Here is a 25,124-nt window from a genome sequence, read left to right on the forward strand (position 1 = left end):
TGTCATATTTTTTCTTTTTTTTTGTCAGAGCATGTTGATTTGTTCCGAAATATCTTTGTAAACACTTCTTTTCATTGCACGACGAAGGCGTTATATTTACTGTGCAGTATTCGCTGTTATCGATTTATTTGTCTGTTAGAGGTTTCCAACATTGTGCCTGACTTGTCCCACGGAATTCAGGCTGTAGTCTATAGAAGCTTAATGAATATGTTGTTATTTCTGTGGAACATGATCCTGGCCTGTGGATATTTAGCAATTCACGGGCTAAAGCCCCATATAAATGTATCTTGTAGAAGGATCTTGTCAAAAGCATTTGGCAAAGCCCGGGCACCCCAATTGCCTAGCGGTATCAGGATGGAAATATGTTATGTAGTGCGTGTCCCATACGAGAATCCATTTGATGAGATCAACACCAAAGCCGAACATGCCTGTAGAGGCTATAAGTGCATGTGCCATTATAGCAGTGGAGTGTTATCACTGCTAATTCGGTTGTTACTGTTTACATGATGTTTCCCATAGGTCGCATCAAATATCGTTTAAGTCGCTGACGCAGTCGTTTGAAAATCGAAAAGACGCCTCATATGCAACAATCCCTGGTGGGGCTTAACGTCCTTGATTGGCGCAAGGGAAAAACACCTCGAACGAGACCGCTCCTTTGGTCATCTCCTCTTATGCTACTACTGTCTGGTGACTCTGCGACGCCCTCTACGTCTGTCCAAGCTACTGTCCTAAGCGTCCCCGGGAGCCTGACCTTTCCCGTGGGCTCTGGCGAGACGCCTGCCTGCAGTTCTGTGGCCTCATATTTTGGGTCTCGAGCTTGTTTGACCTTCGTCGCGTTGCCTCGCTGACGTAAGAGTTAGAGTCAATCTCTGCGTCACCCCGTATGTTCACGTGACCCATGATGATGTATGATACGCTATCTGTGAACAAAATGCAGAGAGAATGATTATAAACAATTTAAGGAATAAAACTAGTAACTAAACGAAGAAGGATAATCTGATACTCCCTGCAATAGGTATGGTCTGAAACCTTTCCATTCCTTACCATTCTCATTGTAAACGTGAGGTGTGAATATAAGTCCTGAAAACACATAATTCGACTCAATATGTTCAGGGGCAGAACTTTGTTTGTTGTTGAAATTATCATAATTACGGTGCGTAAAAACAATGAGGTTTCTCCTGTGCCCGATGCATAGGGGGATCATGTGCACTTCATATTTTGCAATGATTGTTTAAAAGATTGTTCCCTCTCGTTGCTCGTCAATTACCGCTCTCTAGTCTCTGACACAGTCCTACGATAGGCAATTTACGCCTGATGTGCAACGTCATATTGTGCCATTTACTGGCACGTTCCTTGACGTAGCACGGGAATCCAGAACCATAACCAAAGTAAATTCAAACAGAACATTTGAAACATTAAGTTCAATTACTGTCGTATTGGCAAATTGACTTCACAAGCTCGATTAGCGCAATAAATGACGCAAGCGAAATGACGCAACGCGTGAAAAAAAAAATCATTACTTACTTGGTTCAAGACTGTGGCATTGGCAACTCCTGCCTATCAGTGACATATCTCGAATGATGGTAACGTTGTTGGTCAATCTCTCTGTCTGCCTCAGCGACAGAGTGCCCTGTTTGAACACGTTGGCGACCTCAACGACAAGGATGTCACCACGCAGAGAGTTGTGCTTCTGTATTATGGTTCCTTCGATTGCTGTAAGGAGTGAGAAAGATTTCAAGAGAAGCGTCAAGACAGGGGAGTTCCGATATTTGTGTATTTCGCTTAAACTTTCATTACCTGATTTGTTTTGTCTAAGCAACGGCGTGTGGGAAACCCCACAAATCCCTTACAAACGGCATCGCAAATATCTTCTAGACACTACATTATAATATGCAGCCATTAATGTGTATGTATATATTACAACTTCTTTAAAAAAAAATCAACTTAACTTAATTAAGATGGCATTGCACGTCACTTTTTAAAATGTGAACATTCTTAAGATATGTTACGGAATCCGAACATGATTTTTAAAGGAAATACAATAGGGTATTGAAATTGACCTTCCGAAATAAATTTCGGTAATGTTATATGTTCTGTTTCTTAGGACATTGATTTACGTTTCTGTTTTTCAGCCATTCAGATAATTGTAAACCATAGGCACGCAGATCCAGATTTAAATATAGATGCCCTCCAATGCATAGAAGGTAATAATTATGGTTACGATGATGGTGATTATTATGATAATGATAATGATTATTATTTCGATTATGAATATGTTTATGAAGAAGAAGAATAATAATATGATGATGAGGATGATGATAATGACAATGATGAAGATGATGGTGATGATTATGATTGCACTCATAATGAGGAAAATAATGATTATTATAAAGAACATATAAATAATTATGGTTATGATTATAAAGAAGTCAATGAAGATAACGAGTATGAATTTATGACCTTGGACTGCTTACTTACCAAACTCTGATGCGCAGAAACAGTTTTTGAGTCGAGGTTTGACGCAACGGCAATCGGCAATGCGGGCACTAGAGGGCTGAAAGTTGTCATAAATCATCAACGGCTCTGCGGAAAGAAATGAAATCCAGTAGTGTGGATATGGGGTAACAATCTGATAAACTATAAGATTGGTGCGTGCAGTCAGTGTGACAGAAAATGGCGTTAGATAAAGGGAAAGAGAGAGAGAGAGAGAGAGTGAGAGTTGGCGACAGGTCAAGAGGAAGGATGAGGGTGAGAAGGAGAGAGGGTGAAGGATAAGGAGGTCAAGATTATTTGATCATATGCTTACACTTTACTGAACAAAGTAACAGGCATTTGTGGGTCCCTATACGCCCTTCTTTTCATGTTTTTCTCTCTTGTTTTTAGGGGGGGGGGAGGGGGGGTACTTATTTTACTCAATCAGATGCCACAATTCCAGGGTTTTTGCATTTGAAAATCTCAAGTATTAGGCGTTCAATACTTGTCCAAATGCAATCCTTGATATTCGTTCTTCTTCGTGACATTATTTAAATTACCAAAATAATACAATCTTAAATATATACTTATTATCAGAGTAAAGAAATGAATACGGTCACATATGATGTGCACATACAGTATTAATCGAGAGGTATCAACATTTCGATCGGTCTATTCATCACCCTCGTTAGGAATGGAAAAATATGAAAACATGTGTTGCCTTCATGTTACAAGCAAGTTTGACATCAAGTGAAGTTAAACTAGAGAAAGTGACTGAAACTATTGCAAAGTAAAGAGAAGTGATTAAAGCGTAGAATAATCATTTTTTTTAGGCAGAGAATGTACACATTACAATAAACAAAGGAGTTTAAGGGGGGGGGGGGCTTTCGGATGGAAATATATATATGGGAATATATCAGAGTGCAACTATGATAAGACTGTGTCACACTTACTCATACATCGGTCGGCACACACTTCTCTCGATTCAAAATTATTTCCATTTTCCCTGCAGCCACCGTAGACGAACTTCACGCATCCTCCCTCGTTACTGTCATAGGCCCATCTCATGAAGCGCGCTCGGCAAGGTCCGGTCATGATCGGCTGTTCGCATGGGTTGTCGGAGAGAAGCGGACATGTTTGGTTGCATTCGTCATAGGTTCGGAAGTTGTTGAGATTGCCGTTGCACCCACTGTATGTAAACGGCTCGCATTTGCCCTTTGAGGTATTGAAAAACCTGGACATTTATAGAAAGGGGACAATTATTAAATTCAATTTAATAATATAGTTTCATTTTCTTCATAAAATTAAAATTAACATATCATGAAACATATATATGTAATTTGCAATGTATGAACGGAATTCCATGAAGCACAAGGCTTGTAATGGCATCGCTCATAACAAAACATACTTACATATAAATCACACAATAACTATTGTGATCTACATAATGTGTGTATACTCCACGAAAGAGAGCCTAGCCAAATAAGAAATAAGGAAAACCCTATTTTCGTTATGATGTTGTTATTTTGTGTGTATTGATAGTAATGGACCTCTAGATATTTTAATTTACCGTCGTCGCACTTGCCCTTTTGAGGAGTGGGTTTAAATACAAGAGAATACTAGCCTGTATTATGTTTCCTCATTCTGCATCTTTTTCTTCTTCTTCTCCTCCTCCTCCTTCTTCTCCTCCTTGTATCCTTCTTTTATTAATTATTTACATAATTTTGTTTATCAATGAAGCGCAAAGTCTAGGGAGAAAACTAAATTTACCATCTTTGCTCTTGACTGTTGCAAGTGCCCTTGTTCCTCGGCTGCTGGCACACGGAGTTTGTAGTGCCGTACGTCCCGTCAAGTCCACCGCCCATCCCTCCCCCAGGCATGCTAGTCATTGACGGTGTAGGCAGCCCCGTCGGTGGGGGAGTCGTTGATATGCGCTGGGATAGCTCGTTCAGATACGGGCTGACAAGTTCGGGCCAATTGGAAGCTACATCCGGGTTACTGTTCACTGGTTCCCCCATATCGAGTAGCTGTTCCTCGCCCTGGATTGTCCCGGGAGGATAAGGCATTTCGGCTGTCCCGGTAGCTGTAAAGATAATTGAAATGTGCTCAATTTTACCTTGTGTTTGTTATTGATATGCTGAATTATTATACCTAAACCTCATAATCATCTTTGTTTGCTTGTTACACGTTTAGCTGAGATTCCTTGTGTTTCTTTTTTCGCTTGGGCCTCTTATTCCCAAAGTGCGCATATATCTGCATAACGTCTTTTTGCAGCACATGAGACGGTTTTTACCCCTGATTTAGCTCTTGCATCCCTGTTCAATGCAAAGTGTATACACGGAATTAATCTTGAGAGAGAAAATCTTTTCATGTACTGGTATAGTGGATGTAATGCAGCTCAATATAAGTCAAGAGGACACACATAGACAAGCTAGTTCTCTACTACATCAACTCTGTTATCATACAAACTAATAAATTATATGTATGCAACGTAGGATATATAGGCAAGCTTGTTATGAAAGACAATTTGGTCTAATAGGGAGACTATATTTCTCCTCACTCAGACACTCTCGAACAAACCCACATTGACAAACACTTCCCCCCCCCCACCCCCTTTCCGTTCCACAAACTCAATCTACTGCTTGAGGCCTTCTCGATACTTCCATACCATTCATATTCTCATCCTAAATATCCTGCAATTGCTATGTATTCCATATTTGGAATCGACAAAGGCATCGTATTAACTCCATAAAATGATATAAATGAGTTATAACATCAAGTATGAAATGGAGTTGTTGATAAAGTTTCCACGGATTTAACTTACCGTGGACGAAAAGCTGGTATGACCTGGTGACGTAACCAAGCAAAGAAGCTGCCACGCATGCGTAGTTCGCTGTATCCTGGATCTGGGCGCCAGACACAGTGAGTATTCTTCCGTCGCTAGAAACTAGAAAGAAAGTTCAGAGTTCAAGGTTAAAGCTAAAAAGTTCTAATATGATTTCCTCAACATCATAACTGTAAAAGAAGTTGAAAGCAGAATACATAAAAAACATATAATCACACTTGTCAGCTCATGTCGCATATATATATATATATATATATATTCCTATGTTTCACAATCATTATGAGGCTAGAAAGGCAACTCAAAGATCAGTAAGTCTTAGAAAGCGAAGAATATATGATCCGAGACCGTTGTTTGATAGAATTTTTAAGGATCAGTTAATCCAGGAAATATGGATAGATCCCACTACAAAATCTAAGCGATCCCATTTTGGGCAACAGTATACGTATAAGGGATTCCCCATGGGGCATATTTGGATGATAATCCCAGCTCAGGTTTAGGGCCATTCATAGTCACGCGTATGACAAATACCCTTAAAACTGGTTGATTCATTGTGAAGAAGTGAACTCTCAACGTTGGTTTATTTCAAGTATTTTAATTATTCTACCTAAAGACTTTTTCCCGTTTTGTCGACACAAAATATCATATTATACTGAAGAACAAATGGGGATAGAGATTGAAATTATATGATTTTGATTATGATGTAACAATACGTATTAAGATAATTCGGTTGTCAAGCGACGCGCCATTTTAATTCAATTCGCTCGTACGCATTGTTTGTTTATGTTTTGTTGCAACTGATTGTAGTTTGTAATATCGAGTTCACTATCTGAATAAAAAATAACATTGAAACCGGTCGTAGAGGAGAAGTGAACTCTCAAAGACTGGTGTGTGACAATGTGATTTTCTTTCTAGAGAATGGCTCTTTAAACGTGTCTGCACTAGTTTGGCTAGGAGGGATTAGACCTCCCTGCTGGTCACTGACAGATGGTTATCTCATCAGATCAGCCCTCAATAAACATAAGAAAAAGGGGACCATGGGGGATCAACGGTCACCACTTAGGCATTGTTGTCTATATAGAGGGCGCGATTGGCTACAAGTAGTGCAGACAGGCTTAAAGAGAAGGTTGAGTTCTGGGAAGAGGTGAAAAAAAAATTGTGAGCGTTATCATTGTTTTTTTTGCAAGTGTTGAAAAACATCTGATAACAAATGTTCCGTAAAAAGCATGGCTCTTCAAATGCCTTAATATTCGAAATATGGCATGTAACAGCAGACAAATCGGGACAGATTTTTATGCCACATGTTCGTGTAGTCCCATACACATATTTCTGTGTACAGTGCTTGTAACTTTACCAAAACAGGGCCAAATTTCTTATCATTTTGATAATTCCAGAACCTTGCAGTATACACCAATACTTATATGCTAGATGATCAACCCTTTTTGATCGAATCTACACCGTTCCTGTCACAATGCAATCGCAGGGCCACCCTTATAAAAAAGTACCATGGACACAATGTTTTTTGGTACAAATTACCATCCACCATGCAACCATGGTATCAATGGTATCAAACAATGAAATTCATTGTTTGATGATCCTATGTTTATCATTTTTTGATACCATGGTTACCATGGTGGATGGTAATTTGGAACAAAAAAAAAACATGGTTACCATGGTACTTTTTTGTAAGGACAGAACTCAACTTTTTCTTTAAATACCTTTCTTGTTCCCCGTCGTTGATCCAGGAGGAAAGACATCAATGTTGGGTACGCTTGCTCCAGGTTGGATGAGGATCCAGCCATAGGATGTGGGTATCCTGGAGGATGCATTGCAGTAGAGGATGGCTGTTTCCCCTTCATTAATCGTCAGTAAGCCAGACTGGTCATCCACCTCAGATATTACTGTAATCATTTAAGAACAAATATTGTTTGTAATCATTTTACAAAGGCATAACTGAATGTCTTTCACTATCAGTAAGCCAGACTGATCACCCACCTCAGATATTACTGTAATCATTTAAGAACAAATATTGTTTGTAATCATTTTACAAAGGCATAATTGAACGTCTTTCAATATCAGTAAGGCAGACTGATCATCCACCTCAGATATTTCTGTAATCATTGAATAAAAAGTATTATATACAAATAATACATGTTTGCCAGTGCATTAGTGAATTTCCAATGCACGCAGGTTAAGTCAAAATTAGGATAATTAACGAGGCTGTCGAGTTCACTGTCTGTCTCATTGTGACTTAACCAAGTGCAGTGCATATCACTAATGCACGAGCTAAAAACATGTATTATTGCTTTTATAAGATGGGTCTACAGTATGAATATAAAGTCGATAAATTTGCGGTTGTTATCTCCAAAATGCTCTCCCCTTGCATATGGTAAACATTAATGCACGCACACGTAATCCATTTCGACGCTTCTCATTGGTTACATTATTGAACCAATTTTATAATTTTGATTAGTAAACTTTTTTATATAGCACATTATACAAAGGCATCACTGAACGTCTCTATGTGCTTTACAGAACTTCATACAGGAGGAATGGAAATGGTTCACTGGGTTTAAAATTGTGAGATCTTACAAACTGCTATGAAGCGAATAGAGACATGCAATTATGTATATTTGTTATGTTATACAAAAGCTTTTAATTAATATTATTGTTATAACTTCGAAACATTTGGACTCCCGAACATTAAAAGGAATAATGTTGCTACGCCATGAAAATTCATGGTTTTGGGAAGGATGTGGGCGTTTCCGAATCGAATTCCTTGTGCTATTAAAACATCTGTGCCTGGTTTTTGAGGATACATATCAGTTTCCTGAGTATCCAAGAATAAACAAAAAGGATTTACAACTTAAAGGGATCCAGTAACTTTGTCTCAGATCCTTAAACAAAATCCTTGATTTAGCCCATGCTGCAATCATAATTATAAACCTTTAGGTCATTTAGGAATCCTATCACTTTAACAAGCCTGTCTGGTTATCAAGATATTTGAGATTGAAAATCTAAATTTCGTTTTGCGTTTTCCTAACGGTTTTCATATCATTATAGTCTATTGGAAAAAGATGAGTACGGTAAAACCGGTCAATCAAAAATTTTACTTTTTGATGCACTTCATGATCGTTTTGTAGCGCATTTTGTTTACGGCTTCAATGTTACACCATATCACAGACTGATAACATGTACGGCCATGGATCTCAGATTTTTGTTAAACGATGCCTTTAATCTTACATTACCATCAGTGCCAATTGGCACGGTGGTTCGTATACCACACGTGTACAAAAAAAAAGACAATAGGCACCAACATTGCTGGGAATATTGATTTAGGCAACACAATGTATTTGTACAATAAGACATTCTTGGTCTTGTTTAACTCCATGACAACTCTTCTAAAAACCGGTATAGATTATTAAATCTATCACTGCAAACAGTTGAATATTATATCTTGAACCCTTTGTTACATTTTTCCTGAATAAATATATTGTGGCCAAGGGAGATTATATATGTGGCATATGAAGAGCTAAAATAGACGTGCCTGGTAGTCGAGGATATATTTCATATAAATACTATTTCCTGAGGCTCCCAAGGTATAAGGAGTTACGATTTGATTTGTTAACACTTGCTGGAAATACAAGCAGAGATGTTTTTTTATTAATAAAAGTGACAAATTTGCTAAACCTGGTAGTTAAGTTATAGCTCGATTTGTAAAATAACCCATTTATATTAGACTCTGTGAACCATAGAGGTAAATAAGTTGTAGTTCTACATTTCTAACTTTGAGCTTGATATAGTGGATCCATTACTAATATATGAATTGATCACGAATCATGGCTAAATACAAGCTAAACTGTAACTGCCACAGATAACCACGTTTTTAAACACAAGGTCATTTAACTAATGTCACGCAGTTATAAACTTTCCTTTTTTACTAGATTCAATAGAATTCTTAATTTTCCCCTTCTACTTGTATTTAAACGAGCGGTGAGTTGAAAACTCAACATTTCTGACGAATCACAAAACCACCGATCCTCATTTGAACAATCAAAGGAATTTTTAGTGATGACACATACCAACATCATCTTCATCATAATCATCATCATCATCATCAGCATTATCTTCATCATCGTCTTCATAATCGTAATAATAGTAACACTGCTATTACTACTAGTACTACTACTAATACTATTACTACTACTACTACTACTACAATGATAATATTAGTAGAAACTAATAATAATGATAACTTTTAATCTTACCTGGTGGTTCCGTAGCAATTGTTTCGATCACTGCTCTTTCTATGACGTCACAAGTAAACATTAACAAAAAGGAAAACAAAGAAAAATAGAAGAAACACATAATTAGACAGATCAAACAGTCGTTTCAACAGATATTTTAATGAAGAACAATAGCAACTGATGATGTTATGAAAATAATAAGGTAACTTATTAAAATATAGACATTTTTATGAAATAACAAAGAAGTGTTCGTTTAAATCCGGTAATGATGGGAAATATAACAAAAATCTTAAATGCGTATGTAAGTAATAAAGCAAAAAGAATGTATCCACAAATTGATTAAGAGAATAGAAATGGGAAATATATAATGAATTTCATTTATTTGTTATGTTTTTTACACTCGACCAGAGAAAACTTAAGATCGACTACCCAAAGCCTTTACTATGAAATATTCAAATACCAACACTAGGGATAAAACAACATAAAATGATAATGATAATAATGATGATACTAATGATAAGTATAACTGTTGCAAAGGAAAATTGATCAGTAAGTCCCAACTAATTTTCAAAACACTTGGGCCATTAGCCGATAAGGCTTTTCAGTAAACGATATTTCCAGCTGCAAGCATTAATGTATATAGGTTTATACTTTGCAGGAGCAAACGACCTGTTGATAAAGAGTAAAAAACAACTAAAAGCTCGTTAAATCTGTTTCTGATTGTTTTTTTTTATAAACTTTTAAGCGAGTTCCTCCCGATAAATATTCCGTTATCACATTTATAGATAAAGTTAGTTACACAACCATAGTTTGGTGCATCAACTAATTAAGATATCTTTATTATAAGTTATCATTATCATAATTCAGTGACATCAAAGGCCAGTAAATCAGTTGACTACGAGTTCATTCAGTAAATGACTAATTAATTAATTGTCATGATTTGTTAATTCTAAAATTCATCACAATTATAACACACCGAATAATGACAGCTCCTATTCCCCTCTTAAATAGCTAATTTTAAGATCAGTTGTAAAGCTTGATGAAAGAACTGATCTCGAAAAACATACATACATCATTCTGTACATATACGAAGGAGATGTAAATAAGTAGAATATAAATGAATATTCAACATAATTTTAAGCTGATTTAGATTTCTTTATAAATTTGGAATACAGTATGAGAGACTTTAATTCTGAAGAAGTGGATAATTCATTATAAACAAATATTAACAATAGATAAACAATTTAAGGTAAACTGGTTAGTATGTCAATGTTTTCATGATATAAAGGGTTCATTGACGCTTGAAATCTATCCAGTCCAGTAGTGCAAAGGGCAATTGTAAAGATATTTTGGCCTTATATATTGAGGGGGTGGGGACGGGTGTGGGGGGACGGGGGCTGTCCCCCATTTATATTAAAAAAACTTTAAAAATATCTTACCTTGTGGGGCTAAACACGACTTTCCACCGCAGCTGTTGAGGCAGCATTTGTGTGGCCCATCACAGTCCACGTCGTAAACGCATTCGGCATTGTCACAAACTGTGTTCGTTAGTCTGTTAACAACTTCAATGTCTGGACACTCACCGCTCTTTTTATACATAAAACCTGTTAAATAGAATGATAAATAACAGAAATTTAAAATTAGTTATTATTTGTATAATCGTTGATGATAATGTGAAGGTTGAATTGTTAAAATGAATGAATATAAATTATGAATGAACCACTATTACATTAATTAATCAAAGATTTATGAAGAAAATATAAACAAATCCTTGAGCTCGAAAGATCCACTAAATTGGATTGAGAACGTCAAGTGTGCATGAGGCTGAAACCAGGGATGTGGCACTTGGCAGGAAGGAAGCGCGGAAGGATATGATCTACAGGGACAAGTCAATTACACCTGTAAGTACACCCAGTTGATCAGCAGAGAGTAGATAGATCCCATGCTGTTTTCAACTATAACTGTTGTTAGTTTCAATCTACCAACCAAAGCAGATCGCAAAGACTTTCGAAACATTTTGTTTGAAGGCTGATTCCAAGTCTTTTATTTCATCTTCTAAAATGCTCAAATGACAGATTATGTAATCCAACATTATTTCTTTAGTTTGTACCATATGAAATTGCCCAAATGTTTACTTCTTGAAATATTGTTTATCGTATAGTTACGCCTCTAGTTAGGGTACATATGAGAATATAAATCTTATACTTTTAGAAGTGTCAGGAAAGATTATCCGAGGTCAAAGTTTTACCCTTAATTGTCCTAAATGAAGGGAGAACAAGGGGTCATTCTATGAAACTCGAGAACATTAAGCAAGGCCTGATGTGCAACATGCCATTGTTCAAATCGTGACATTAGTACCTAAAGCAGTTTACCACAAGGACCTTTTCCTTTCTTTTTTGTATCAGGACCTTTGTGATTTATTTTAAAATGAGCTTGATAGATGCTGGAAGAATGCTGTTTTAATAGGTAAAGTATTGTAAGGTAAGTAAAGTATAGTAAAGTAAAGTAAAGTAATAAGTATGATACAGTAAAGCAAAGTTAAGTATCATTAAAAAAAAAATTAAGTACGGAAGTAAATTATTATTTAAGGGTAGTCAACTTGGAGGGGGATGCTGAAACGACGAATCACGAGTCGTCCGTCACCCTTCGGTAAATTTCGGAAGGGTTAATCACGAACCCGATGGTAAAGACTTTCAAGAAATCAAGTAACAATGAGACCAATTAAATGCATAAATGTATTGCCTGTATATGAATCATTCTGAAATCGCACAATATTCTCAGGTCTAGGTAGGTGACGCACAGGTTGAGCCATATGAAAATTAATATTAGCTTTATATTATAGAATTGTTTTGCTATCGCGCTGAATACGGATGAACGTCAATGGGTAGATTCTCCTTTTGAATTGATTTAGGGAAAAGGAACATTTCTTCTTCTTCATCTTCTTCTCCTTACTCTTATTTTTCTTGTCCATCGCCATCTTCTTCTTCTCTTCCTTCTTCTTTTTCACTTTCCTTTTATTCCTCTCCTTCATATTTTCCTTTTTCATCTCCTTCTTCTTATCTTGCTTTTTTCTCTTTTTCTTCTTCTTCTTCTTCTTCTTCTTCTTCTTCTTCTTCTTCTTCTTCTTCTTCTTTTTTTCTTCCTTTTCTTCTTCTTCTTATTATTTTTCTTTTTCTTTTTCTTCTTCTTCTTATTTTTCTGTTTCTTCTTCTTCTTCTTCTTCTTCTTCTTCTTCTTCTTCTTCTAACTCTTCTTTGAGTTTAATGCACTCCTCAACATGCAAATAAATAATAAAGACAATGTGATAATAAAGGAACTTTAAACAAATAATCCAAACTTCAAAAAGCAGAGAGTTCAAACAAAACTATGCCGTTGTTATTCCTATGCCGAAGTTATAGGAAAAGGGAGGTCTTAAGTAAGCGAATAGTGGTTCATTACCGAGTACATGTTTATTGTTTTGTGGAATCCTTTTTTCTTCTACCGTTTCCTTTTAAAATCGAACTCTTCTACCAGGTGACCTTTTCTCATAACACGAACCTTGTTAGTGTAAACCTGATTATTTTTGCTCCACTTCAGCTCTTGTTCTGTGTCATTTCGTTGGAATATTGTTATATTCGTGTTAATATACTCGTACAAAAGATCCTGAATACTAACACAACTGAAGATTTTAAAAAGAATTATTTAAACTGATTTCAAACAATTGTAAGGACGGAACTTCGTTGAAAAGTATTGTTTTCCATTCTAAAAATAAAGAATAAATCACGGCCGGTCATTATCATGTTATAACACAGCTATACAGTAGGCTTGTGGTTGCACCATGTGAAAACATCAGTTTCATAAAACAAATACTACACATCATTTTTATCCGGCCATTAGTGATTAAAATTACCCACACTCGGTACCTTCGAAGTAGTCCATACACTCTCGGCTATCGCTACGGGCATGTTAGACTGTTCCAAAGGTAAATTGTGTGGGTAATATATAAATAATGCACTGCATTGAGGGCATTAATAAGAATTACCCACATGCAAGGTACCTTTGGAACAGTCTAACACGCCCGAGGCGATAGCCGAGGGTGTTTGGACTGTTTGAAAGGTGCCGAGTGTGGGTAATTTTAATAATACCCGAACAAAATGTTGTGTATTATTTATTTTATAAAATCATGACGTGGATCCTTGTTATTTGATAAATCACCCTCATCTCAAAGTCCGTACTTTACTAATTCTAGGTCTACATCTATGACTAATCTAGATCTAACTTACATAACTAACGCGTTTTAATTTCCGCGGCAGCCATTTTCGCGAGTAAAAGTAAAACGATACATCTCAATGGATGCAATCGCAAAAAACATGATCGCCAGTGACCGGTCATTACCGGTGGAGACGGGCACTTTAACACTTCACTTCAGAAAATTGGACAACTTCAACAGTTAAGGACGGCGAGGCAAATACTTCTTTCTCAGACTAAGACATTTTAAAAATATATATATATTTGGTCTTAAGGAAAAGGAAGAGACAGGATTTCCAACTTGAATATTTGTGTACAAGACAAACGGGAGAGTTATACGAGACTACGTCTTAATCCACAACCAAATTGCGAAAGGGAGATTCGCATAAACTTAGTGATCTCATATTTAAAACATTCATAACTTTCTTATTATTGGTTCAAAATATTTTTGAATTTCCACACCTCTTTATCAAATTTCTCTGCTTTCATACAAATTATTTTATTAGGAGAGTTGAATTGCAGTTTTTAATTTGTGAAGTCGCATAGCAAACTTTATTATCAGATGAAATACCAAACCGGATGGGGTTTTAAAGACATTAAAGGTAAAGACCAGTATTGGAAACGCCCCAATTTCAAAAAATGAAATGGAAGCTCTTATTACCAATCATGTGAAAGAATATGTTTAGAATTCATGATGATAACATTTTTGCCGGGAAACCGCCTACTAATTTATATATTTGGTAAATTAGTTTATCTATTGGCCTGTGAGAGATAAAAACGCACGTGTCGCGCACGTATGCAAAAGTCCCAAATACATCTTTCTGTGTACAGTGCTTGTAACTTTTAAAGACTGGGCCAAATTTATTATCATGTTGATGATTCCAGAACCTTGTAGTACATCTATGCTAGATGATCAACCTTTTCTAATCGATTTCACAACGTTTCTTTCAAAATGCAATCGCATGACCATAATTGGTCTTTATCTTTAATCTACATGTATCACACTCGACCCAGGTGATGTTAATGGGTACTTGGCAGAAATCAGTTCCTTGAAATGCTAGACTGCCATAATGGCAGCCTTGCTAAATCAGAGGTAATAGTTGCGGAGCGCCAGGAGTGTCAAGTATGACAAATATGAGTGCTATACAAGAACCCACTACCAATATCAATTGAACCTTTAATGAGCCAAGCTTTGAATAGAAACGAGCGTAGCTTGTCCTAAATAAAGTTGGGCCACTGTGCTTCCTGCCCCTACTCGGCTCAACTGCCTTTCATTGTAATGGCAGAAAAGGGGTACATGTCCACGAAGCTGCTGTTTCGATTCTTTGAAATTAGATAAGATCATTTGATCACCAAGGAAACACTTTGAAAGCGATATTGGGAAATTGAGGTGAAAGGGGCACATACTAAAGTGCAATATTTAGAAAGTGAAAGGGACACTTATTAATAACACCGAGTGGGTATTTATCATATTTGATAGAAGCGTTTATAGAGCATCTGTAAGAAACTAGTGAGGCAACTGCTGCAAAGGAAAAAGAGGCACTAGAGAAAAAAAAAGGATTTCTTTCTGAACAGGAAACGCGGCACGTGTCGAAGTAAAAGGGGGCACTTACTTGATTTGGATGTGCACTCAAGAAAAAGAAGGGTAAGAGGCACGTTAATAGTAGAAAGGAAAAGAGGCATTAATGTGAAATAAAAAGGGGCACTGTTAATGTTAATTGAAGAAAAAAAATCGCCCAGCTCCCCCCCCCCCCCCCCCCTCCCCCCTGGACCGCACCTGTGGTCATTATAGTTCGGTTGCGTTCATATTACTTTGTTATGCTATAGTGTAATACAACATAATTATTTTTTTTAACACGATTTTGTAGACATTGTAACCACAATTCGATTTATAAACTTGCTCGTCTGTTTTAGAGATTAAATAATGAATGTATTAATATATACATACATGTTTCAGTTTATCACTCCGGGTGCAAAAATGATTCGATGTGTAGAGATGTGCCTTGTTATGTATTACTACAAAAGTATAAGTGCAACCAGCTGTTAAGTAACTCATTGTGTTGGATGTGAAAATTTGCACTTTGCGTGCCCAAGGCCATGAATTGCTGCGCTAAAATGGCGAACAATTAGGGCGGCATTTGATTTAAAAACAATACGCACTGAAACCGGATTCATACTTCGGGAGATTCCGGAAATGCAAGTCGGGTGTTTTCCGATGTTTGGTCGGGTGTTTTCCGATGTTTGGTCGGGTCGATGCACTCAAACTTGGGTTACGATAATGGGCTTTGATGCGTGTTTTATCGCCGTTGCCATGAAACTGATAAAATGTTCAACCTGCACGCTAAGGGGAAACTAAACGAGTTTAGGTCTAGTGGATAATTCACCGGACTATGCATTACGATCTACCATTGGTTGTTAATTAAATTCAATAGTTCATCTGATTTTTTTCTAGATTTTAACCGAATATGAAGTATATGTATATATAAAAGAAATCGTGGCTTACTTGTTTAGATTTTCTTAAATGTAAGCAACAGATATGGGCGTCATGTCATATATCAATTAAGATCATGGAATAAAACTCTTTCATCATGGATGTATCACGGAAATTAAATTAAGATAATATTACACATATGGCACCTAGATATCTTATTGGCACCCTTCCAATATATACACCCACTCGAAACCTTCACTAAGGAGCTAACAAATATAAATAAATCATTCCCAAACCCAGACTCGTATCTGCCGAAGAAAAAAAATCACAGTTGCTGCTTCGAAAACGTAGAACAATTTCCAACCTTGCAGCAGAAAAATTATTTGTTTCCTCAATGTTAGGAGATCCCTTAAACAACATTTCTTCCCTCAATGATAAATGGCCTACATCATATGATTTATCTACTTTATAAGTTTTACGTTTTTCTGTACATTTTGTGTGTTTGTAAGCGCTATTGTAGTCGTTATTCATAGTAGTAGTATTAAAAATCAAAATTGCGTTATAGATATGTGAAGGATGTATACATCTTAGATTTAAAAAGGAGGAAAGGAGACTATGAGCAGATGAGTTAGATTGGCGGTAGTTGGCCAGGTAGAGAACTTCAAATTGATTTTGTTTTCTTAAGAGAAGGAATCATGATGGGGGCCAGAGGGAGAATTAATCTCATTAAAAAGCAGAACGAAAAGGGATTGACAATGGGAGAGAGTGAGGACACATACTTGATAAAGGACAGAGAGAGGCAGCATTATGGATGACATGTTCCAACCCATTAACCTTTAAAGCTTATCTGCCATAGTTTACAGGAGGGATTAAACCGCCCTGCAAGGTCACTGGACAGGTGGTTATCTCATCAACTCAGCTCTCAGTTAACGTAAGAAAAAGAGGATCATGGGGGACCAATGGTCACCGATTAGGCATTGTTTGTTATATAGAGGGCGCAAGTAGCTACAAGTAGTGCAGTGGGCCTTTAAAACCTCTTCCATCACCAATTTAAAACAACCAACACCTCTCTAGCACCAGTAAAACAATAATTGTTTTACTGGTGCTAGAGATGGTTCACTCTGAAGTTTTCGGGCGGGGTCCATATTTTGTTGGTGAGTGCCCGGGAAGAGACGATGGAAAGATGACTCATGAATCTGTAATGTATTGGGTGATAGTAAAAGCATTTGAAAGTCAACAGGTCACTCTCAGCGACGGGCGTTTCCAGCATATGGGGGTGTCGGGGGTCAGTGGCGTGGCTACACGGGGGAAGGAAGCACGTCTTCCCAACCTCACCCCATCAAGTTCTACGATCACTGTTAAAGGCCCACTCTACTACTTATAGCGATTCGCGCCCTCTATATAGCAATCAATGCGTACTCGGTGCCTGTTGGTCCACCATGATCCCCTTTTTCTTATGTTAATTGAGAGCCGATTTGATGCGATATCCACCTGTTAGTAACCTTGCAGGGAAGTATAATAGTGGGCTCTCATGGGGAATTCGACACCATTCGGATGTTTACCCCAAATAACAAGTGTTGTCAGTCACCAGGATTAGTTTTCAGTTTATGACGAACAGGCCTTATATGTAATATTCTGCATTTTCCACCGATCGCACAATATGGAATAGTCATCATCTTACAATTTCCTCACCCGATTCTCCATTAAAACAGGGGTAGTTTTTGATGGGACCACGGTTTGCTGCGTGTGAGACTTGTGACATAATGCACATGTTAACTTACTATCATCTCCCTTTACTCTTGTTTTACTCGCGTGAGACCACCCCCCCCCCCCCCCCATTACCAACGACATGATTCCAGCCCCTCCCCCTCTCCCCTCCATGTGTCTAGATAACGATAGGTCAAAGCGACGGGTCATTGGTTGCATCAGTGATGGTCTGCCATTTTATCTAGAGAGGATGGTTAAACGTAATGAATATTCATTTGAATTGTCAGGAAAAGCGGTGATCTGTTCGACTATATACAATGATAATAATAACAATAACGATAATAATGATAAAGTGTTCTTTCAAGTAGATTCTTGCATGGCGTTCATGTCTGTCGTGACCTCTACAATTAATATATAGGCCTATATGGAATTAAATGAACTTGCTTTCACGTAATTACAGCTGGATATTATTGTATATTAAACCCATGTTCCCACATTCTCAATGTAGCGTGTCCCTTTCCTCTTGTTTCTAATTATTATGCCCCCCCCCCCCATTCGAATTAGAAGCCTCCATGCAGCATGTAGGATCTGCTTTAATGCATACCAACTATTGCTATTCTATAAATATTGCGAGTGGTGACTGTACTACCTGTTCATTTCCAGGAATCTATCTTTTTTTAAGGAGTTTCCCATAAATACTAGCCATTTCGCAAGAGAAAATTATAGTGGGGAACTTTCAAAGTCTCCATGTGATTCGCCCACACGATCAATCAAAATTGCCTTCATTTGTATCGCATACATTGTTTGCAAATTAGCAAACCCATTGACGCCAGCTCGTGGGGGTTAGATCAAACAATTTCTTCCGGAACTCGGATGGTTTACTTCCGGAACTCGGATGGTTTACTTCCGGGTACTATCAACCTCTTCCGGTCGTAAGTAATACAGGTCTCTACCGAGAGTGACAGACCGCTTCCTCTCAATGATTAATGGTTGTAATTGATAAAGCGCATGTTGATATAATTTCATCAAACTACATGTAGCAACAGATATATCCTATTTCTTCATCAGCTATCTCTTGGCAGTTCTTTATCTCTCAAAGAGATTGGGTAACTTTGTCTCAGATTCTGAAACAAAATCCTGGATTAAGCTCATGTTGCAATGATAATTATAAACCTTTAGGTCATACATGAATCCCATGACTTTTACATGCCGATCGCTTGTCTGATTATCAAGATATTTATAATTTAAAATCAAGAACACCTAACGGTTGTTATAACACTACAGTCTACTGGGTAAAATGAGTATGGTGAAACCGGTCACTCAAAGATTTTTACTTTTTGAGGCACTTCACTATCATTTTGAAGCGCGATTTGTTTAGGGCTACAATATTACACCATATTACAGACACTAATAACACGTAGGGCCATGTATCTCAGATTCAACATTGTTAAACGATGCCTTAAACACTTCTTACAGTAAAGGACTAGTTCTGGGAAAGGTGAAAAATAGTTTTTGAGCTTTTTCATAATTTCTATGTGAGTGTGGAAGAGTGTCAGCTGAACGGAATGGCTCTTCAAATGGCCTCATTTTCGAAATATGACGAGAAACAGCTAAAAGTTATGGACCACACTTCTATGCCACAGTTGTGTGTTGTTCCATTTACACACGTATGGGTACAGTGCATTTGGCGTTTAGGAAGGCTGATTCCGAAGACTAATTAATATAGAACAATACTTATGCAACTATTTCGTGCAATTAGATTACCAAAATTACATTTAAAATATTCCCATCATAGAGTGGTAATTGGTAAATCAATAATGATAAATCAAATTCAACATCCACTAATATAGCGATAAACATTCCTAAAAAGAAAGAAAATCTGATTTAGCTGATACAAAGAAAGTCGTGGCGAAATCTTGACTGTTTTAAATACAACAGTCATTTATGATTACATGCATTATCTACATATATATATATATATATATATATGTGTGTGTGTGGGTGTAAACTATCTGCCTTTATATAGGAAATCATGAAACAACTTGGGATAAGTTGAACAAAATATTGTTGAAAATCAATCAAATAGACACCGATGTGATTTTCGTGTGCGTATGTACCTGTGTCTGCGGGTATATGGTGGGTGGTTACCGCATAACCGGGGACACTTAAATGAACTGCACCTTCAGTTCAAAGACCACTTGAGAAACGAGGGGGGGGGGGGTTCACAACGATCTTAAGTTGAACTTATCTCTAAGTTGGACTTAACAATTATGGAAAGGCATTAGCATCCTTGAAAACAGTTTGTATAACTTATTTTAAAATGCATAAAATGTTGACTCAAATCATTGATATTTTTTATTATCATGGCAGATTTCATGTTCTTGATGTGGAAATTATGAAAAGTCTAAAATACTTGAATTTTTGCTTTTGAATATATTTCATTATAAGGCTAAAAATGGCTCTCCATAATATTTAAGTCCAACTTAGAGTTAAGTTCGACTTAAAATCTTTGTGAAACACCCCCGAGGACTGGTTAAAATGTTTTGACCTTTCATATAGGGGTACTTTTACGCAAGTACTGTATGTGCAGGGTAAATTCCCAGATCGTCTTCGTTATGTTATATTTCTACAAAAAAATTGTGTCTTCGAATACGAAACAACATACTGATGTGTATTATGAGTCATCGGTTTACACCGCACACGTGTGTGTATCTGTGGGTGCGGGTCAGACAATACACACACCATTTTACGAAACCTCTATGTTGCATTCCATTCCATTTCATTAGACTTTTTAGTTTAGAGGTATGTTTAAAGGTACTATGATCCTTTTGCAGGCCAACAAAATGAAAAGGTTAAATTACAATGGCATTTGAAAGAGAATACTAATTTAGAACTCCCCTTCAAAATATGGGGCTTGAAAGTGTCTGTAAGGGGGAAAATAACGAGTATTAGTTGTTAAATCGACTTAGGAGCTATAGAGCCAATAAGTAATAATCTTGATTTTCAGACCATTGTACCGCATGGTCGTACGTTTTATGCTGCGCAAAGATCCACTCAGTTTAATTTTGGCCAATACTAGAAGTGGGTTATTGATGTACACAAATTCTTTACAGCTCATTTTATGTATGTTATTACCGAAGAAGAAGAAAAAGCCAGTCAGTCACTCAATACTGACAATAGTGTCTGACAGTGAAGTCTACCAAGTAAACAGGTTTCCCTGCATAATTTTAATATTAGGACACCGCTAACGTTTAAATTTCACAGATATGACATACATGACATATTCATAATTCCTGCAAAGTTCTAAAGAATTTGAGGATGGCTGCAAAAGGGACATAGTATTTTTAACGTGTTGAATTTGTCGATGTATTATTTCGAGTGATTAACGTTTAGTAACTTTGTAGAGGCGTAAGTAATTTTGAGTTTTCAATATAAACATGTGTTAAGACTCATATTTATTTCGAGGTTATAAATTTTGAACTCATGTAAGATCTGAATTTGAGGAGTAACACCATTTGACAGGTTCATTAACTCATTCAAATCTATGGATGTTTCTTTCCTGGCGACCTGGCAACGAGTTATTCCAGTAACCTGTTATTCATCAATGAACTATACAAGGCTTAGAATCCAGTCTACATGCATTAATAGTTGCTGTGTCGGGTAAGCCTCGGGTAAGCTTTTGGGTTGTCAAGAACAACCATTGTTTACAATTTGTGCATCAAACGTGGATATGTTAAAAATCAGATATTGGTAATTCTCTGGTTTCTGCCCAAAGTAGAAAAAAGCCTGGAAAGAGAATAGTTATGGAATTTTAGGGTTAGGACTTAGGGTTAGGGTTAGGATTATGTTCAGGTTTAAGGTTAGGGTTAGGATTAGGTTTATGGTTAGGGTTAGGTTAAGGGTTAGGGTTAAGTTAAGGGTTAGGGTGAGGTTTAGGGTTATGGCTAGGTTTAAGGTTAGGGTTAGGTTTAGGGTTAGGTTTGGGGTTAGGGTGGCTGTGAAGGTGAGGGAAAATGCGTAACTATTCTCTTTCCGGGCTTTTTTATACTTCGGACAGAACCTGGAGAATTACCCCGTCTTGAATCACATACAATTTTCATCGACCATAATAGCCCATCTCCTAATTATGTTCACATAACTATTGCACGAGTACTTCATACTTACGCGAATCATTGACACGAGCACGAGACCTTCTCGCTTCTATGCCCACCGAAGACAGCAGAATTATGGCGGCTATTACCCAGGAGTAGAGGAAGATGGAACTTATGGAGGCCATGGTTATGAATTCCGAATAACTTTCACAGAAAAAACCTTCGAAGACACTGATTCCTTTGTGATAACAATGTTCGCAAGTCAATCGTTACAAGATGATTGATATTTCCAGTACTGTGCGCTTGATAACTTCCAAATCCTTTCGGCGACTACGTTAAAATTCCTGTATTATTCCAACAGCATTCTGTATTTAAGAAAAAATGATATAGTGACTAACTGATGGGGAAAGGCAGTCACACGTTCAACTCCTACACGCGTTACCAGAACAATCACAATGCCCTTCACAAAGTAACTGCACCTTCCTTCCTTTTTAGGCACTGCTCATATATTTTCGGAAGTCACGTTCTAAATTAAAACGACCGTAGACCTCGGAAGCAATGTGTGAATGTAAATTGTTAATTTAAACTGAGTTGGTTCGGTATTATAATTATAATAAAAACTGATTTTTGGGAGTCCGACGCTACTTCAATTGTCATGTATGTTTACCAATACATACATTATTCGTTAATATAGTTGTTGTTTTTAAACATAACGAGTTTAAACAGAGTCGATTCTTCTCCTTGTTCACAAATGACGTTACAGTTCCTAAAAAAGGAATTACAAGCTACCTGTTTAGGGTAAATACTCATTAAACACCAAACAATGTCCGTTGATAAGAAATGTGCTTTTTTCCAAAATTATCAGAATTAAAGTGATTATTATCCGATGTCAGATAAGCTTAACACTATTCTTCTCTCTCCGCTGAAAATAACACTTATTGCGTCAAATGCATATCTGGTGTAAGGCTTCTGCCTACTATCATCCAGCTAGGTGAACTGCTGCAGATTTTAACACTTCTTTAATATGTTTTCAGTGTTTAAGACCTAGACTCACACTGCTCTTAGTGTTCTGTGCGGCTGGTGTTTGAGTTATCAACTCGCATGCACACAGATTGTAGGTTGTTCGTTAGGTTGATCAAAAATGGCACTGTATTGGTCTCTTCCGTGTTCCACACTTCTCAAGGTGTTAGTACCATGATTACATGGTTAACTCACACAGCTCACGCTTTGGACCAACTTGGGATACCTGGTCCTGGTCCTAGTCCAATCGATCTGTCCCAGTTGCGCTTACGGATCTAGACCCCAAAAGGATGCCTTCATTTCATAGGAGCAGAACAGTACACGCTCAATGCAGCAGCACACAATTCACAGGCACACAACGCAATATGGCTGTGCTAGCATCCGCCCTTCGTATACGTGCAAAACGACATATATAACCACTTTCTGTCGACGTGTCAAATTGCGCTCCATATAACCACTAGAAAATAATCCTTTAACCTGTTAATACCCCATCCGACGTTTCCTTTTATCGTTGAACATGCAATTGACTATTCATTGAAAGGCCTTATTTTGCATATCACATTATGTTCGCCCGAAGCAACGGTATTATGCAATCTTATTTTTAATATAGCTTTCGTAGCCCAGTTGTAATACGGTTCTGCCCGTTTTGGCATCAACTCGGTATGGTATTGAACGAGCCGATTCCAACGTTATGGCTCCAAGCGTATCAATATGACAGTTAAATGGCAGTTGTGTTTAGACGTGAAGCTACTTTCGAATGGTTGCTCTTTTCCAATGTACTACCCTACTTTGTTCATGAATTTAGTTTGATTAAAGAGGTTTCGCGGTCTAGTGGAAACGTCGATGGACCGTGAATCACATGGTTCGCGTTTCACGTCCCGCTGTGGCACCAAAGACGCTCAGTAAGATATTAATCTACATTTGCCACTCTCCACTGCGGTAGAGTAAATAAATATTGTAAACAAAATTGCGAAAATATTTGGTAAATCGGACCATAAGTAAGAAGGTTATGAAATTTTTGAAATATTTATGAGATCACTAAGTCTAGGCAAATCTGAAATCGGTAGAATTTTCAGTGGATCGTGACGTGGTCAAGGAGAACTCTATGGTTTGTCGTGTGCACAAATATAATTAACTCTGCTTTTCTCCTTAGTTCATTCTCCATTGGGACACAACTTAAACTATATTATGTATATCATATCGTTATAGGTCGTATAAAGGGAAAGGACCCTTCTAAGCCATACATCATTGACAAATTGACACTTTAGTAATGTTGTGTGTGTTGGAACAATTAGGAAAGTTGACTGCCACTACATCACACACACATTTCCCATTCAGCCAATTTGAAGAGCCATCTTTTGTCCGATTTCATTCAAACATTCACCATCCTACTTTCAAAGCTGAATATTCCTTCAATATATCAACAATGCCAATCATTCGAAGTTGTGAATCAGTAAATAAGAAGAGTTGTACTTATTCATATTCGATTACTGCTGGTATATCACCGCCTGAACACGCGTCAGACGGGTTTAGATAGCTGTCAAACGACCGGATAGAGAAGGGAAGCTCGTTAGTTTGGTACCGGAAGCTAGTAAAAGGAAGCCAGTATATCCTAACCAGTTAGAACTTTACGCACATTATATACCCAGTCCACACAAGGATTTATAACATGGTTAGTCCTTAACACTTCGGTTGGCTTCTTCGCCTCTCTCCGCAGTCGCTCGTTTCCCACACGTGTAATTTAGCACACAAATATGGAACAATTGATGGAAACAAGTATTTATAAACATGGTTGATCCTTAAAGGGACTCGGTAACATTGTTCAGATGGGGGAAAGTGGTGCTAAGGTAGTGACTTCAATGATAGGTATACAATTAAAAATAATCTGAAAATTTGATTGAAAACGGACTATTACTAATGATACAAACTGGAAAAAACTGATCTGATCGATTCCTTAATTCTCCTAACTATATTATTACAATTTGATTATATTTTAGGTGAATGTAAATCGTCACAAAGCAATAAATTTGCTCTACATACCATTTCAGACATTTAAGTGTTAAAATATTTTTAATAGCCTGTTTTAT

At 37.2% G+C, this 25,124-nt stretch overlaps 1 protein-coding gene across 1 annotated transcript; it reads right to left on the bottom strand.

Moving 5' to 3' along the window:
- On the bottom strand, positions 1-23,708 carry LOC100893584 (papilin). The gene is made up of 11 exons (XM_011679058.2): positions 23,072-23,708; positions 22,091-22,382; positions 11,001-11,165; positions 9,583-9,621; positions 7,033-7,215; positions 5,297-5,419; positions 4,243-4,555; positions 3,426-3,706; positions 2,479-2,583; positions 1,525-1,713; positions 1-920 (listed from the first exon to the last, which is right to left on the bottom strand). The coding sequence occupies exons 2-11, from the start codon at positions 22,200-22,202 to the stop codon at positions 721-723; spliced, it is 1,710 nt and encodes a 569-aa protein (XP_011677360.1). The 5' UTR covers positions 22,203-22,382; positions 23,072-23,708; the 3' UTR covers positions 1-720.
- Positions 23,709-25,124: the final 1,416 nt, after the last annotated feature.

This window comes from Strongylocentrotus purpuratus, unplaced genomic scaffold (assembly GCF_000002235.5).
Source record: "Strongylocentrotus purpuratus isolate Spur 01 unplaced genomic scaffold, Spur_5.0 spur5_scaffold_20, whole genome shotgun sequence".
Lineage (NCBI taxonomy): Eukaryota > Metazoa > Echinodermata > Echinoidea > Camarodonta > Strongylocentrotidae > Strongylocentrotus > Strongylocentrotus purpuratus.